General features: G+C 36.6%; 1 protein-coding gene across 1 annotated transcript in view; it reads right to left on the bottom strand.

Moving 5' to 3' along the window:
- The window catches only part of ZFAND3 (zinc finger AN1-type containing 3), a 133,321-nt gene that overhangs the window by 88,929 nt on the left and 26,576 nt on the right, over nucleotides 1-17,816 (bottom strand). Inside the window, 2 exon segments of the mRNA XM_066316021.1 lie at nucleotides 9,338-9,364; nucleotides 11,262-11,302. Coding sequence (XP_066172118.1) covers nucleotides 9,338-9,364; nucleotides 11,262-11,302 — 68 coding nt within the window.

Raw genomic sequence — 17,816 nt, 5'->3', positions numbered from 1 at the left:
AAGAGCAATCTCAAGAGATAGACTCTACAGAAGACCCCAATCAGATTGGCTGTTCAGCTTCAGCACTTCTGATCAACTGTGACAAGAGCATTTGGGTCCAACCTGACTGCAACCCAACAGCTCAGAATCAACATTCCTGATTCATGGTTTTCAAATGCTTTGGCTCAGTAATAGTTAACAGTTACACATAAATGCATTTATTTATACTAGAAGACTGGGGGTGGCATTACAGGACAGCAAAATCCTACACTGAGCTTGGAAAGTCAAGCAGTCTGAAATAAAGAAGTGCCTGATCTAATCAATTTTTTACACTTGTGATCTGACCCCTTTATTTAATTTTAAATTACTTTCATAATGCATGCAAGTCACACAACTTCTCTTTTAGAGGACCCTTAACTCCATTACTGGATAGAATGAAAGACATTCAAAACGTGCAACCAGAATTTTACAAAATGCCAAGCAAAGCTCAGCTCATTTCTGCCCTTGATTTTGTTTTAACACCAAGGAAGATTCCAAAGAAAAATCAAAGAGAACTAAATTCTACCTACTTTCTCTGCTACAGAATTTTGACACAACTTTTGCAATATATTCATTGTATTTATTTTCAGGATGTTCCAAGTTAATCTTAGGTTCACCAACAGAAGCATTTAGGAAATACCTCTGCAGTTCCACAGAGGTAGGGAGGTGTGTACTTTTAATGCTTAAAGCATAAAAGAAATTTATGTCTTGGGGAGGGAGATAAAAAAGGACTGCAGTTCCAAGGCTTCTCAAAGTTGATACCCAGTATCTGTGGATGTTTGACATTTGTGCTTTAGATTCTTATCTATGTATAGTGAACAAGAATATTACCAACTCTGACTCACAAAAATGTCAAGATGGTAAACTACTTGTTTTCTTGAAGCATTAGGGGGCTAATGAGTTCTTTAAAGAAATTCTCTAACGAAAATAATTATTCTCTATTCAGCTCAATGTGCAAATGTCATCCCTATAATGCTGCAATTAAGAAAGCATACCTTAATATTACTTAATAGTGAGGGGGCCTATTCATTAGAAATACTACCCACCATGGTGCATTTAGAACCCCCAGCATTCTCACATCAACACAGAATAGCTGTTTAAAGGAGAAATTTTCAGCAAACAGAGCTTACCTAGATGATATTTAATGACTTGTGACTTAAACCAGGAGAGTAGGCCAGTAATCTTGTGCTTTCCTGTATTCTGATCCTTTTATCATAATTAAAAGACAGTTACAATGCAAACACACAGACTGGATTAATTATTACAGCACTATAACCTGTCTCGTCATTTCCTAAATCTTTAGTGCCAGATTCAGCCTATGCTTTCTGCAAAGGAAAGGAAGAAAATCTTACAGATTCAACTACTAGAAACGCAGTTATTTCAGGTGACTTTTCAAGAAAGGCCTTATCTGTATCTCCAGCATAGGATTACACACACACATATCTGCCTCCATAACAGAGATGTCTACTTGAAATTAAGAATAAGGACATTCTTGCTGAAAACTGTTTTAAGCTACTTTTTTCTCCCAGACTAATATTTAAGCCATATTTCATCATTTTTCCTAAGGGATATTTATTGTGATAACAAGGAAGAAGATTATCTAAAGGGGTATTTTTCCCCCAAGGCCTGCAAATTAGTGCAATAGTTTCAATTTTACCTTTTCAAAATTCCATCTCATTCAGTGTAAAATTATAACTTCTTTATCTCTGAAGACAACAGTCACTAAACCTCTCATGTAATTAATACTTCATGGAAACTCACTCATAGATGGTTGGGGTTTTTTTCCAAAAAGCAGAAAGTTATAGTTGTATTGACTAAATCTGCATGAGCAGTTTGCCCTCTGGTGACTAACTCTGTGAGAATATTTTGCAATACATATAAGAAGACCAGTATAAATAAACAATGACTGGCATGTTTGCAGGCTCCATAAGGAAAAGCATTCAAAGTTTTAAAAGAAATGGTATGCATTAATTGTAGCAGTGCAGTATGATTTCCTTTAAATTAAGAGAAGGAAACTGGACTGAAGATAAAGTGTCAAGAAGACGAAGAACAGAAATTCAACTACAGAAAAGACACATACAGAAAAGAACTGAAATTCCAAAATTTTGCCTAAGACTTCTAAAGGCTAAGATAAAATAAAGGAGTAAAAGTTCCCTAACTACAAACATTCCTCAAGGGTATGAAAGGCAAATCCAAAATCAAGTTGTCCAAAATCAGCAGGGAAATACCATCTCTCAGTAACTGATGAGAAACAGAAGTGCAAGACAAAAAAACTCAACTTGTCTAGTATCACAAAGAAATCCTCATTAACCATGAAAAGGAAATCAAGTCAGGATCCTAGCTAGCTGTCTAGCTCCTAGATCACACTTCTTTCATACAAAATCGCTAAAGAACTGCAAAGTCACCAGTTACTTTTCGTTCTGTTATCCAGATTCTATTTGTCCCACACACCTGCTTTCCCTAACAGCTTAAATCAGCTTAGAAAACAACTGTACTTCCCTTACTGCTAGCTGGCTCAACAAAAAGGTTTTCACAAGGGAGGTCTTCCTTGGTCTTGCCTTGCTAGTATATGCAAGGACTGTTGAAATGCTGTCTGAGGTAACTGCCACGACTGTTCACCTAAATTCTTTCTCACTGTCCTTAGCTAAGACTTGCTGTTGGACAGTAACTACTTCCATTTGGAGATGCTCAAGCATGTAGATGTACAAGTTAATAGTAATGACAGTGGAAAGGAAATGTTGAGGGTGGAATGCAAGAAAGAACTGCAAAGCAGAGTTAACTTCCTAAATCATTGTTGTGTCTTGCTTGAATTCACCAGAATTAGTTAGTTGGAAGATTAGTAGAATGCTGGATAATTTCTTAAATGATCAAAAATATTAATCATAAACACACATCTTCCCAGCTACCTCAAAATAGTAACAACTTCTGGTCATCTAGCACATAACCTTAGCACTCTAATTAAATAAATGCTGCTTCTAGACTCCTTCCCTTGTAAAATTCCTTCTGCAATCAGCTCTTTCACCATCTGGCACTCCTGTTCTCTCTCAGTCTCTTGTGTAGCAGTGGAAGGGTAAAGAAAAAGGTAGCTGCTATTCCTGTATAATTTTGACGTGGCATTAGCAATCAGAATCCTAGAAAACATGCAGTCAGCTCAACAGATATCATTATGAATTCCTAAATACTCCACAGGCAGTAGAGCCTAACACATGGCTCCATGTGTTACTCCAATGGCCAACTACATTTTATTTAGAAGACAAACCATGAATCTGCATAATACTTTTTAAAGAAATGAGTTGAATGCTTCTAAAATGCACACTGTGATACCGCCCTCTCTTCTCAGGCAGAAAGAGTTAAATATCCTCTTTTTATTCCCCGAAGGCTGCTGGTCCCAGGCAGAGGTGCCATGTTTTATTTAAAACATGCTCTCTCTCAGTAACCACTTGTTCTAATTGGCAAGGCAAGGCTGGGTCCCCAAAGCACACAGCTCGTTAGATTCAGTTTGGATTACAAAAACACGATGAAACAAACTGCATCAAAATGTACAAATTAACAGCTCAGGAGTGCACGACACGGACATGGAATTAGATTGTAATATGGAACAAAATCCACAGGGAGGCTAAGGAACAAATCACTAGTGTCTCTATAAACTATAGAATGGTTCCAAATGAGCAAATACACAAAACAGAGCACAGACTTTTCCATAAATCAAGCAAATTGCTAAATTAGAAAAAAAAGAATAATATTCCTTCTTCTATCTTATGCACACATTTATAAGAGAATGGAGTCATAAAAAAGTTAAATAAATTAAACCCGTGGGTTGCACATCCTCAATAGGTAACTCCTCTTCCATGCTGGCAAAGTGCAAACATCATGGCAATTAAGTCATATTTCCAAACATTTTTTTTACCTCAACACAGAACCTATACATAAGAGACTAAATTACAACTGGTGCTTCAACAAGTCATTTGGAAAGGTTACAAGTTAGAATGGGAACAAGATACTAAGGAAAGAGAAAGAAACTGGCTTTACCATAAAGAAAAAGAAACACACTAGAAAACAAAGCTATGAAAAACTAAAAATAATGTAAGCCTGAGGAAAAAAGGGATTGAGCTTTTTTCTTTGCTTGTAGATCAATCTATACAACGGGACTGGCAATCCCCTGAGATAAGAAAAAGCAAACACATGGAAAACATCAGTGATATCTTGTCAAGACAGAGCAAAAAATTAAATTAAGACTTTTTGGTAGACTTTTCAAATAGCCAGTGCTGAGAAAAGGTCGTATTTTTGCTTGAGTGAAATTTGTACTTTTAACAAATGAGCTATAGTCTACTAGACTGAATTTTGCAAGACACAATCCATAATGTCCTACAGGGTAGCTGTTGATAGGATTGATTGACTGTAAAATGATAATAGTGATTAGCTGAAAGGCATTCAATTTTACTAGACTGTGTTGGTGAAAAGACACTTATGTGACAGGATAATGCCCTACGACCTTAAAGCAGCCTGAAAGAAGAAAAAAGAAAAATCTGTCCTACCTCAATACACATCATTTGAGTGATAGTTGTAAAAGAAATTCTTTCCTCCATTAAGAATTGCACAGAAACTTCATGGGTCTGTCCTCCATCAGTTCTTGCCCCTTCCCACTATCTCATCCAGGGTAAGTTAAAGGAGGATGAAAAAGGACAAAATAATTGAGCACACCAAACCAGCAGCTGAGCCACTGGCCCTGTTGACACCGCTCACACAATACCTTTACACAGCCAGGTCCCGCGAAGGTGAGGGTTGTTCTTTTTACACAGTGTCTTCCACAACTTTTTATATAATGGACAGCCAAATCATACCAGTTTTGCCAAAACAACACAGGAGCACTGTACTTCACAGCCTCCATACCATGAGAATGTGGATATGGGCCCCTCTAGAAGTGTTCTACTAACTTCACTTAACATCTCTATTTACCTCCAGTAAGGCTAGGAGGCTTCAAGTATCCTTCTCTCCCAAATTTCCAATTCTTCTGTATATACTGAGACCTAGGAAGGTACTGTATAAATGTGCTGGATGATTTGGTTGATGTTTACTTTTGACAAATGTAAAATGATTAGTTCTAAGCTTAGATCATACAACTGTGTTTGAATAAATTAATTTTCTCATGATTTGTAGTTCCCCTCCAAACCTTTAAGACAGGTTAGGGTAAAAGAACTCAACTAAAAATCCCTTCCTAACCTTTCCACAAAATTTTGCCACGTTTAACAATCCAAACAGAGCAACCACTAGTTTTCAAATCTTTTTTTTCATTTTTTAAAGCCAGAGAATAATGTGTACTAACAGAGTAAAAGGAATACTGGGGTCAGCAGTGCAAATCAAGTGTATAAATAACTGAAGCAGTTTATCCAATTTTTTTCTTAATTCCGTTTCACAGTGACTCTTTTTTTAAGCTTAGCACACACCTCATATTTCAAGCTTACTAATTACACTAAGACGTTTTTTTCCTACCAGGTTTATCCATTTAGAAATTCTTTGGGTACAGAGCACAAAAAAGAAATGGAATGTATGCCAAATGACATCTATAGTTATATCTGAAATTGTATATTCTTTACTAGAAGGTGCTCTAGAAATAAGAAACATTTTTGTTGCCACTGTAACGAGCTATACAATTTTCCAAAGAAACATTTAGCTGCAAGCTTGATTGTGTAACAGAAGTTAAAGATGACACTTGACTACTTTTAAACTCTAGCCAGTGAAGGCCATTTTTTGTAGCAAGCAATCCATGTACTTCAAAATACAAAGATGTGAATACAGCAGAAAATTCTAATCCAATGAAGCAACATATTGAGGCACTGGCTTCTCTTACGAGCCAACAAAGGGAGTACCATACTGAAATGTCTTGTGTAGTGGTAAAGAAAACTAGCTTTTAGTAACGTTTTCAAATTTCTGGAATCACTTCTTGCTGCTTTTCTAACAAAGTACTAAAACTTGTGGATTCACATCAGAAATTACAAGTGTATGAAAAATACAAACATAAGAGATTTGTATCATTCATTTAGGACTGAAAATTTTATGAACACAATGCTGAATGAAGCATAATTTAGTAATTACCATACAATAGGATACAGCAAGAAAAGCTTAATTTGAACTAGCAACATGAAAGATGCACCTGCTTAAAAGGTTTCCAGTAAGCAAGCTGAAAGCATGACTAAGAATCCAATCAGCAGTTAATTAACAGCAAAATCTATTTAGGCAGGAACGTTGATTTTTGCCAGCTCATGCTTACAATAGGAGTCATTACTGCCAAACGTGGCAGCAATAATAGACAAGTTCTAAAGAGCTCCCAAGATTTACAAAAGCTCAGAGAAAAGGAAATTGTACTATTCAGTAAGTCTGAGACACAAAAACCTGACGATTTTGTAAGGTTCAAAAACTGCATGTTATTTAAGCATGACAAAATAAAGGTCTGCTCAACAAAGGAGGAAGGTTAAGATATGCAAAAATACAAAGTAACTGTATATTCAGACATCTGAGTTCAGGCAACAGGTGAATAATCTGACACTTCTAAACCCAGACAATATATAGGACATATTAATGTCCATTTTTCTTTTTCACTCCTTATTAGATATTTTCTATTCAGGAACATAAAAAAATACTACCAGAGTTTCAAAATTTCGTAATAACCTAGCATACAGTTAAGCATACGTATTGAAAATACAGATGCAATTTTAGCAATACTGACTTTCTCTTTTTTCTGCTAGTATAATGAAGATTTAAAAATTCTAATTTTTTACTCATCAAGAATCCAGTAAGTTAAAAAAAAAGTGTTTGATTTCAACCTAACAATAAGACCAAACTATGAGTGGAAGCCTCTAAAACTCAGATAACTCTTGGGTTTTATGGCTGAGTTATTTTTTTCAATTTCAGTGATGCTGATCTAGTACTTTGCACATGAATACAAATATTGCACAGCTGGTTTAAGGGATGGACAGCCACCTCGAGAAGTCTCAATTACATATTCAGACAGAATGCTTATGATTTTTATTCACGAATCCATGAATACACTACTCATATTTTATCTTCCAGTTTTGCAATTGCATCTGTCCACCAAACCATCCAGTGCTGTGCTTACCTTTAGCTTCACACAATACTGAACTAGTTGAAATCCACTTCCTGTACCTCTCTTTCCATTGCTGATAGGAACACAACACAAATTAAGCCTTCCAGGCTCACAATCAAATGGATTAAAGATAGACTGCATTTCTGGAGGTCATGTAAGTAGAAAGTGTATTCTTATGATCTTCTCCAGTTATATTTTTGTTCTTACTCTGTAATAATTCATTCTGTGACTGTTCCCAGAGGTTCCAATTAAAATTGAATTCTTGAAGTAACAGGTACTGTTTCCATGAATGCAGAATTCCTGCCTGAAAGATCCTGTTTTATCAGTGGCATTTCAAAAGAACTCAAAAATATCCCTGACTGAACTTGATACTAGAACTTCCATAAACCTAATGGGAGCAAAGATAGGTTAATAAAGAGTACTCTTGAAAATTTTAACTCATCACTGTTCTGTAATTAATCACTCAGAATTTTCAGTTTACTGTATTGAAAGAAGAAAGGCTGCAGCATTCTTGAAAGATGAGGTGTCACTAAGGGAGATACTCTGGCCATAATTTACATTTTTTACTTACCAGCCTATATTCGGACAAAAAAAACCCCACCAAAAAAACCTCTGAAACCCACGCCACTTTACTGCATTTGTATTCTAGATGCATGGAAAATCTGAAGCAACTGTGTCTTCACCACCTAAGGAGCATATTTATTTGAAGCACTTCAACACGTAGGGTTACACTTGTTCTGTATCTGGAGACTCTGGGGCATTGACAACACACGGCCAGCACTGAATTAGAGACAGAATGTTGGGAAGTACTTCGCAAAAGTACAATTAATTTCAAATTATTTCAGAGAAGCTCTTGAACATTTCAGAGTCTGTTGCTTCTACAGGGTTTAAGTCAAACAAAGTCAGGTTTTCCTTATTGAAACAGGCAGCTGGTGTGAAGAGCAGGCAAAGACAGGTGAAGAGGGTAGCTAACTTAAAGCTCTTCTACAGTATTTATCAACCCTTACGTGCAAGCTAAGAACTAGTCTGTGGCAAACGAACAGCAATTCTGTGGTTGTACAGAAGAACTCAGTTAACTTTCTAGATCAAAACACTGGGCAGCTACAGGCAAAGAGCTGCATGTACCTTGCAGTATGCCACAGCAAACTGAACAGCTTCATCTCTGCAATAACTTGTGAGCGGCATTCCCACATTTAATCTAAGAAAAAGTACAAAAAATAGCCAAAACAAGGAATGCCAGCCTCCCTGCTATATTATCTAGTTGCTTTTGCAGTTTGTCTCATCTTTGGACAAATGTGAATGAAAATTCATCAAATTTATTTTGATAATAAATTTAAAAAACAGAAGCATTTGGTCGACCAATAAGGTAAACTGATATTACCCCTTGCTCCAATTCTGGGCTAATTAATCTGATGGATGTCAAACCTGACCATTTTTTCCCCACGGGATGGGTATTGTGGTTTAGGAATGGTACTCCAGAATTTAGTGTCCCACTGAAACTCCAAACCACAAGTGGCTCCCTCACTTCCCCCTCCCCTTGTGGGAGGTGGGAGAGGAGAATTTGAGGCACAAAGGTAAGCATCACAAGCTAAGAGAATAACAATTTACTGGAAGCAGCAATGAGATAAGAAAACAAACAATATTAGTAACAAAAGCATACCAGAAAGAGGAGAGCGGCTCACATGCAAAATGCTCAGAACTGGCGTTACCCAACCACTCCTTCTGCCAGACTTTCTTGCCTGGAAGGAAACCCCTTCTCCCTGGAGAAGTGTCCTTTTCGCCCCACCCCCAGCAAGGAGATGAGGTGGTACAGAATAACCTCCAGTCCCAGCCATGCCCCCTCCTGGCTACTGCAGAAATTAACCCAGTCCTGGCAGAACCAGAACTATGGGGAAGCCAGGAAATGCAGAAGCAAAGAATACTTAATGATCATGCATTTACAAACTTGTTGATAGTTCGGAAAGTCTGAAAAACCTGCTAAGATCAGGAGGTTCCAAAAATAAATCATACTGCACTATGTAACAAGAACATTTCATCCCTTAAGGACTTGTTGCCCTTCTTCACTGATATATATATATATATAAAAGAAATGCTTACACAAATGCAAGTGTCTTTCCTGCTGTGTGTGTCTCAAATTTATTTTTTTTTTAAAAGGAAGACTGGATTCTTCCATCTAGAGAAAAATGAACAAAAAGCATATATCAAAGAGTTACTAACCTTTTTCGTTGTGTGGATTTCTTTTTTCTGAAATAAAGAAAAAGGAAATGATGGTCAAAAGAAATAATATTTTGAAATTTTCCCTCTGCTTCAACACATTTAAATAAATAACGTGCCATATTAAAAGAGAAAAAAGAGGAACTATTTTTCACATCCTTTCTCTGGAGTGCCTGAAACAGTGAAAAATATTCTTTCAACACTTTACTTGGCTAAAATCTTGCTACCTGTGGTGGTTAAGCTTACAGAAACAGGAATAGGTATCTTTCTACATCAATATGTAGCTTAAAATCCAGTATAGAAAATACTGTGAAAATATTTCAGTAACATCAGGGGAAAAAAAAAAGAAAAAATAGAAAAACACTTTTATATTGGAATGATGACACTGAGAGGTTTTGAGTTATGACTCCAACAGAACTGGTTACTTCAATGCTACTTGTTGAAGGAACCATAGATAAGAGCTAAAGAAGATAGAGTAAATTTGTCTTTTTCCTCAGTACCTTCTATAGTACCTTTATTCCAATCACTAGTAGCTCTAAGTTACAAAAACTCTTCCAAAGACTTATATCATTAAAATAAACAGGCTCTACGAAACATCTTGAAAATTTAAAAACACAAGCTCTCCCACCCCCACCCCACCAATCACACAAGGTCTCATAATTTTACAGCAGAGAAAAATTAACATTATCAGAGGTAACAGCATTTCAGAAAAATTGCAGAATAGAAGTCAAGAACTTTTCTTTTCATTAAAAAGAAACAAAATTACCAACAAAAAAATCCAAACCAGTAAAATCCACAAGAAAAGATGCTCTGCCTAATGCCTGAGCTGCTGGCTGTGAAGTGCTGGGTACTCTGCTAAACTCAGCAAATGAGGGATGGGCTGTTCTGACGCCTCAGAATCAGAATGCCTGCATTGCTGAGTACACAAACACAAGTTATTTACAGAGCTAATATGAACATAACAGTCCTACTGAGTCAAATCAAAGACTTGCTTGTGACTGTGGTCAGTAGGCAAAGAGTACAAGAAATTACTTATACTTTTCTTCAATATACACTTTACAGAGACCCATGCCTTTGGAAAACAGCCAGAGAAATACATTTTGCTGAACAAACTTTTAACAATCCTTATTTCCCATGTGTGTGTTTAATGAAGTGATGCTGAACCCAAGATCTGAAATCCAAGTCAAAATTTATTTTTTGTTTAAAAAATGCTAAAAAACCTTAAAGTTTAAAAGAAACGCTGAACCTTTTAAAATTTTGTCTGTTGCCCTAAGACAGTTAAAAATCATGAGCTATGACAGGACCTTAATTACAATTAAAAGTAAGCTTACAGTACTAAAGAATACCAAAATATTAATTCAGAAGGGCAAAGCTAGAAGCTGCTAATAGGAAAAGGTCAATAACAATTCCTAAGATTTTATACAATAACAATGACCTTATAATGAGAAAATAACATGAAGTAATTAGAACAGCCTACCGATGACTTACTGATGATTTAATGTTCAAGGGCTGGAAGTTAAAGGAAATGGAACAAGGTGTTCTATACCAACTTCTCCTTTTAATTTTTTTATCCATTCTATATATCAGAGGTTATTACAAAATAAATCCTACAAAATTCCAAATTACAATTCAGACTTTCCACAACTTGTGTTGTGGAAACCCCATCTTCCATACAGGAGCTATGCTGGCAACTGAGCTCTGTAGCTCAAGGATGTACCTAAATTCCATAAACTTCAAGAACAAGGTTTGATGGGTACATTCACACAACGGGTTCTTGATTAGCAAATAAAGGAAGCACTAAAGTGAAGAAAATCTGATTACATATACACACTGAAGGAAGAGAAACCCATGCACAAATCCTAAGGGAGATGCCAACAATGTGGTTTCAATAATCTAAGGGAAACACAAAACCTTTTACTGCACTTACCAGCAAAGCATTTGGAACAGAGATTCATAGTCTTGCTGGACCTGGGGCAAAAAAATAAAAAAAAAATAGAGCTAAAAAATTCATTATATATCTAATCAATACAGGGAAATTTTGGGGGGGGATGAAGCAAGGGTACAGAGAAGGTAAGAACTTAAATGGCTAGGAATCAAAGATAAGTGGCTAGAAGTGGCTGAACTAGAAACAAGAGTATGGAAAGAGACTTTGTATGGTAATCTCTTTCCAAGAGTTTCCAAAATATGTCTTCTACACATTTACCTCATATACGAAAATAAACTTACTTTACTAATGTATATGTTACACATTCATCGCTCAAATCTTTGTATTGCAATGTGATAATAATGATGGACAGGAAGCACCAATACATTCCACTTGAATATTAGACTCCCCTTGGCAACTGCTCTGCAGTCCTGACAAATCTTGAATACAATACAGCAATGGAGAGATTAAAGTATTGTACTTATAAGGACAGAGACAGATGTGCTCTTGGAAGTCTAGCTGGAACGGTTTAAGGAGTTATTACATCAAGCTGTTCATTACTAGTCTCAGCTGCATGCAGCAGTAATTTAAAATAACCTGGCTGACTTTGCACTGACATGGACTAGGAGAGTTCACATGATCCACAAGGGTGGCTCAGCTTTGAGGGCAGCAACCTTCAGATGAGAGAAAAACAGCAGGAGAACAGCAGCAGTATCTTAAGCCTCCCAGATGTCCACAAAGTGCATATGCAAATAAACCTCAGAAAGTCAGTAGCCTCACAAAAAAAAATTAAGGTTATAAGACCTCTCTAAGGCTCCCCTGAAAATACCCAAAGCAATAAACTATGTTTCTCCCAGTTTACAGAAGGTTCTCTTCTAACATCACATCTCCTTTACAAAATGACCTGGAGCATATTCTCTAAAGTTCTCTATGTGCTGGAGTATCTTTAGGTAAGAACGAACTGGTTTCTGGGCACACGGCCAAATATTTGATTTGTTCAGTATTCCTAAATCAACTCTGCCATTATTCACAGGCATTAATGCCATCCTGGGCAAGTCTGAAAGTACCTATTAACAGGCAAGATTGTACCAAAACTGTCCATGCCCATAAGACATTTTTTCCTCCCCAGGGCACCCTCCAGGTGGAACAAATCATTTAGCCGCACTTTTCTCTCTAGAAAAATGCATACAAAGAAACAACTGAGACTACCAAAACAGTTGTTTTCTAGCTCCAACCAAACAGGAATGGAATTTTGAGAGGAGATCTGTGTCTAACAACACATAAATTACAAAAAACTGTTTGTTACCTTGAGACAAAAAAAAATTGACAATTTTTTCCAAGCAAATATATCACAAATGAACACATATCAAAATATCGATTCCCCCGCCTGAATTTGCACAGGGTTATTTTGAATGACTTTCCAGTAATAAAGTAAATCCAGACTTGGTCAATCATATCCTGATATCAGTCACATCCAAACATTACAGATGCCTTTCAATTCATGCACATCTGAAAGCTGGTTTACATCAGGCTCAAAAATTCTATAAGAACACATATCACTGGAGATTTGAGACACAACCATTTGCCAGCTATAGCAAGAGCCACAGACACATGAAAGCTAGTTTTAAATGCAAACAGTATGTGCACAGGAGAAAAGTTAATTCCCAAGAAAAGGAAAGCAGAACATTTGTAGCCATACAAATAAATACATCATCGGATTGGTAGATACCCCAAGATTCAATGTGTTGACGGTCTGCATAGATTATTTACTTTCAAGAGAACCGCAATTAAAAGCGGCATGGTGAGTCAACACACCTACAGCATTAGTGTGCTGCAGTTCAGTACTCACTGCTTATGGGTTACACCTTCTGGAGCAGCTCAATATGCCAGGCAGGACCTTCTCTGCAAAGCCATTAAACCCCAGGGGCAGCAAAGAAAAAGAAAGGCAAAGTTCAGCTGGTTCATACTGATGACATTGGAATGGGCAATGACAAATGTTTTCAGTGGTATAATCAACCATCTCAGCTGTTAAATATCAATCCAAAGCCTCATATAATATTTGCTTATCAGCACACCAACAATGGAAAATAGATGCAAGCACATCATAGAGCTCTGTGAAAAAGAGAAAAAAGGCTGTCATGTACTTTTAACACACAAAACCCCATAAAATTTTCTCAAAGAACAACACTATTGGACAAGTGACCTTGTAAGCCAAGTAACACTGTTAAAGTTTCAAGGATCATTTTCTCTTGGATCCTTGTATATGCCTTTTCAAGGCATTAATGAATAATTGGCTTCTTTGTGAAAATGCAGTACTTAATTAGAGGAAAAGTTTTATGAAGAAAATGCATTACGCAGTTTATATACATCAAATTCAGTAGTAGGTCACTGTCTGTAAAGTAAAATGTTTGACATCTTTTTGCTACACTGCAAATCCCTCCTCTCATTGCCAGGATCTCCTCTTTTCAGCAGGCAACGGTTCACTCACCAGACTTAAAATTGAGCAAACCTGCATACTGCTGTTCCCTCACAAAGCACATGTTAGCCACATCACCGGTTTAATTATTTCTCAGTGACTCCAGGATTCACCAGAAGCTCACAGTGCCAGAGAGGAACATGAAAATGTAAAACTTCTTTGTTCCCGACAACTTTCTCAAATATATCGTATATCTGCAATACCCATTATTTCCAGAGACAATTTTATTTTAAACACTCAAAGTTCTGAAATACCAGCCTTGATCACAACACAGCCCTCTGTTTCCACTTCATAGGAAAAAGACGGTTATGGATGACTTTTAGGGAAGGCAATACAATTCCTGTTTCTAGGAACACATAGCAAAGTCATGACTGTAGTGGTGTACAAGGCACAGCACAGCTAGAATTGTAAGTTAGTCCTGGCAATGAGAATTGTGTGTTTTATACTGCAAGTCTTTAGGCTGACACCCAACACTTCTACACCCCTCTGACACAGCTGGCTTGGGATGTGCCTCTGAATCAGGTATCAAATCAGTATGGTTTTTAACTGCACATATTATGGTAATTCCTAGATTTCCCTCATAAAACATCAGCTTCATGCTGAACAGCACCTAATCCAGAATTACTCACACTATACATCTTTCATGTACAATATCCCTAAAAAGTCATTTTTATACAGATAATTTATAATCTCCACTTGTACATAATTTAAGCTGGTATTCAGAAAGACATTCATATTTATAGATAAATCAAGTCAAATAGAATGGCATTATCGCTGAAGCAGAATATATAGTTAAACCCTCTTTGAAGGTACTTCCATCTGTCAAAAAGAAACCATTTAACTGAAGTGTGACACAAAATTATTATGTAGATTGGAAACCACAAGGTGAAGCAAGCTCAGAAGGTCAAGTGACAGACTAAGTTAAATGCAGAGGATACTTCAAGCCCAGAGGCTACAGAATGATTGCATGCAACAGTTCTGCAGGGTTTGGTTTGAAAGAAGTGAGGGTATTAAAACCGCCTCTGCTGCCAAAGGAAAAAAACCTCTCCCTTAACAACATGGCCATGAAAGCAGAAGCAATGACATAGGGATTCTGAAATAGGAAGAAATTTACAGAAATGGGAAATCCTGGAAGTTCTAACACGTTCATACTTTAAGCAGGAAATAAATTGCATGGAAGGGTAAAAATAAAATGCACATTGGAGGGTCTCGAAACCATCATCCCTTACTTGTGCTGTTGTGCCTAGAACTCGCCAAAGCAAAGGCTTTTTGAGCATTCAGACAGATGCGCACACAGACCACTATAAGGTCCCAATCTCCAGTTAAAGGTGCATAATGTAAACTGAGAGCCAGCAATGGGCATTAAATAGCAAAAAATCACATAATTGAAATCCTGTATGTGCTCATAGTGTGTGCCACAGTCGGTATGCAACTAATTATGAAAACTGGAAAGATTGCTTCCCTGATTCCATTTTCTTATGGTACTTCCACTTATATTCTTATGAAGTGTGAAGTGGCCTTATCTGCTCCAAGAAGAGCACTTGATCTTACAAACTTAATTTTATGCTCTATACTATCAATTATTTCTTTTATTCCCTGCCATTTTACAGTATATCATTGCAAGATACCATCCAAATCAATGCACATTCAACTCTGTTTTCACTGGAAATCTGGTTTTCCTTCCCCCTCTTCCAGTAAATGACTACCAGTACAAAACCACATTCAGAGAATGCAATTGAATTCTAGCCCTAAATCTCAAAGACACAACTGTTAGATGCACAGCAGCTGATCAGAATAAACAGAATCAAAAGACAATCTCACTCTGAAGACTCAAGAACAAGTTACATGAAAATTCTGTGCAGTCAAAGAGTTAAAAAGCAGCACACCACAATTTGACTGATCTCAACATAGTCTCCAAAAACAAACTTCTTCCAAGAACCTTGGATAGGCACACTTAATAAATAATGAAGGTTTTGTAACAAAATCCTCCATTTTCTAGCAGACAGTCAGGTGCTTCATAACATCTCCATCTCATCTTTAAGACCAAAAACAAAAGGAGACCAGAAAGACAAAAAACTAGTACTAGCTTTACTCTACACAAGTGCCAAAGGGCAGTACAAAATGTTCAGTTTCACCTGTATTAGCATGCCACCTAGACTTTTTCAGGTAACAGTGAACTAGTATTATTAGTACAGCTGCTAACCAATGACAACAATTGTGCAGCTGCCTCAGAGTAAAGATTCTACTACTACATACAGGTATGTATTCTCAATGCTTGAAAAACAACACTAGAATTATCATAATTCTTAAAACTAATTTTTGTTCATCTGTCTTTTGATGATGGAAGAATAAGGATTTTGGAGAAAAAATGCTTTCATGTAGCATATGTGTGTAAGACATTTATAAGATATTAAAACCATAGATGCTAATTAAGTATGACTATAAAATCCCAGGTTCTGCATTTTTATTCGAAACAAAGCTTTCCAGCATATCTAGTAATGGTTTGTTACGATTCAGAAGTTGCTATAACTTGGTAGCAGGAAAACATATCTACTTCAGTGTCCCTGTAATTGCACTGGTGATTAAATGCAGCACGTTAAATGCTTCTTGGTCCCCTTCCAGCACAGCAATTACAGTGGGATCACAGTGTCACTACACTACAAATGTATCTCAGCCCCTGAATGATACCTGACCAACATTGTCAGAGCCCTACGTTTAAGAAAGATTAACATAATATGAATTGTGTTATTAATTGTGTTAAAAACACAAAGATACTGCCTATATGCTCAGCACATACTGTGTTATGCATTTTGCAACTTAGGACAACTATACACATGTTAAATCAACGCATTCATACTACTGTAGTTAATGATCTGTCACCATTTCCATTAGAAAGCAATTTTCAAAGCCTTAGACCTCTGCTAAGAATTCACTCTGAGCTGAATCCTGGCACACAGCAAAAGCAAAACCATAGCAGACACATTTACTTTCATCCAAATAAATTAGAAGGATTATTTATTATTAAAAGAAAATCGATCCAATTCTGTATTTCCCAGACACTTTTCATCATTCATTAGAGCATCTAACGCTTCACCTTGTACAGGATGGAGGTTAATTAGGCTGTTAATAAAATCCTCAGTTGTCCTTTGAAAGTTCTATATATCCTTTACACTAGCTTCTGAAAAAAGCCATTTTACTTTTCTAAATCAGAAGTCACCTCACTGATTTCATATATGCTGCATATTTGATATTTACAGGTCCTCTGTAAGCTATAATTTTGTTAAGGGAATATGGACAAGTTTTTTGGGGCAGTTTAAACAATTATTCATATTTTTAAACTAAGATAGTTAAATTATTCTTCATAAATAATGCATGCCAATTTCCTTTCAAATAAAAGAGCAGAAGTGGACCATGGCAAAGACAGGTAGACCTACAGAGAACTTGGCAATGAGGAAGTCACATGCATTCAGAAACAGATTTTCAAGTGAACTAAGATCAGAAATGAAATATCCCACAAACGCCTTCAAAATCTTCTACTTCATCATCTGTTCTATACCTATATGCTCATAGTTAAGAATTCTAGTTGAATAAGTGAAGTGTTATCAGTAACATTTTTAATGATTACAGCTACTATAAGGGGTTGTGCTTTAAAACCATCAGTATTCTGGTGTTGGACTTCTCATTTTCACCACAAACAATTTAAATGTTGCTTATCATCCAAAGATTTTTAGTAAGCTGCTGAAAATGATGCATCAGTCAGTGAGCCACACGTTCTTACCTCAATTTGAAATGAAATGGAGGGCAAACTTTATGAACATGACAGTGAACTATGACAGTGCAATGCCCTTCTGGCAGCTTTCCACACTCAAGAGATATGCTGATGTAGCCCAATGAAGTAGCTGAATTCTAATTTATTTTTTTTCCAACAGGTACACTAAAGCATCCTTCTAAAATTCTATCACTGAAAGACTTCTTATGTTTTAAATACCTAAGTATTTAAAACATAAAAAGTCTTTCAGTCATAGAAAGCCACTGAAGTGCTCAGCTGACAATTAGTCGATGAAAGAGCAGAAACACACAGG

The sequence above is a fragment of the Sylvia atricapilla genome, chromosome 3 (genome assembly GCF_009819655.1).
Source record: "Sylvia atricapilla isolate bSylAtr1 chromosome 3, bSylAtr1.pri, whole genome shotgun sequence".
Lineage (NCBI taxonomy): Eukaryota > Metazoa > Chordata > Aves > Passeriformes > Sylviidae > Sylvia > Sylvia atricapilla.
Note: the sequence above shows the minus strand (reverse complement) of the source record. Positions and strands in the feature narration are given on the sequence as shown.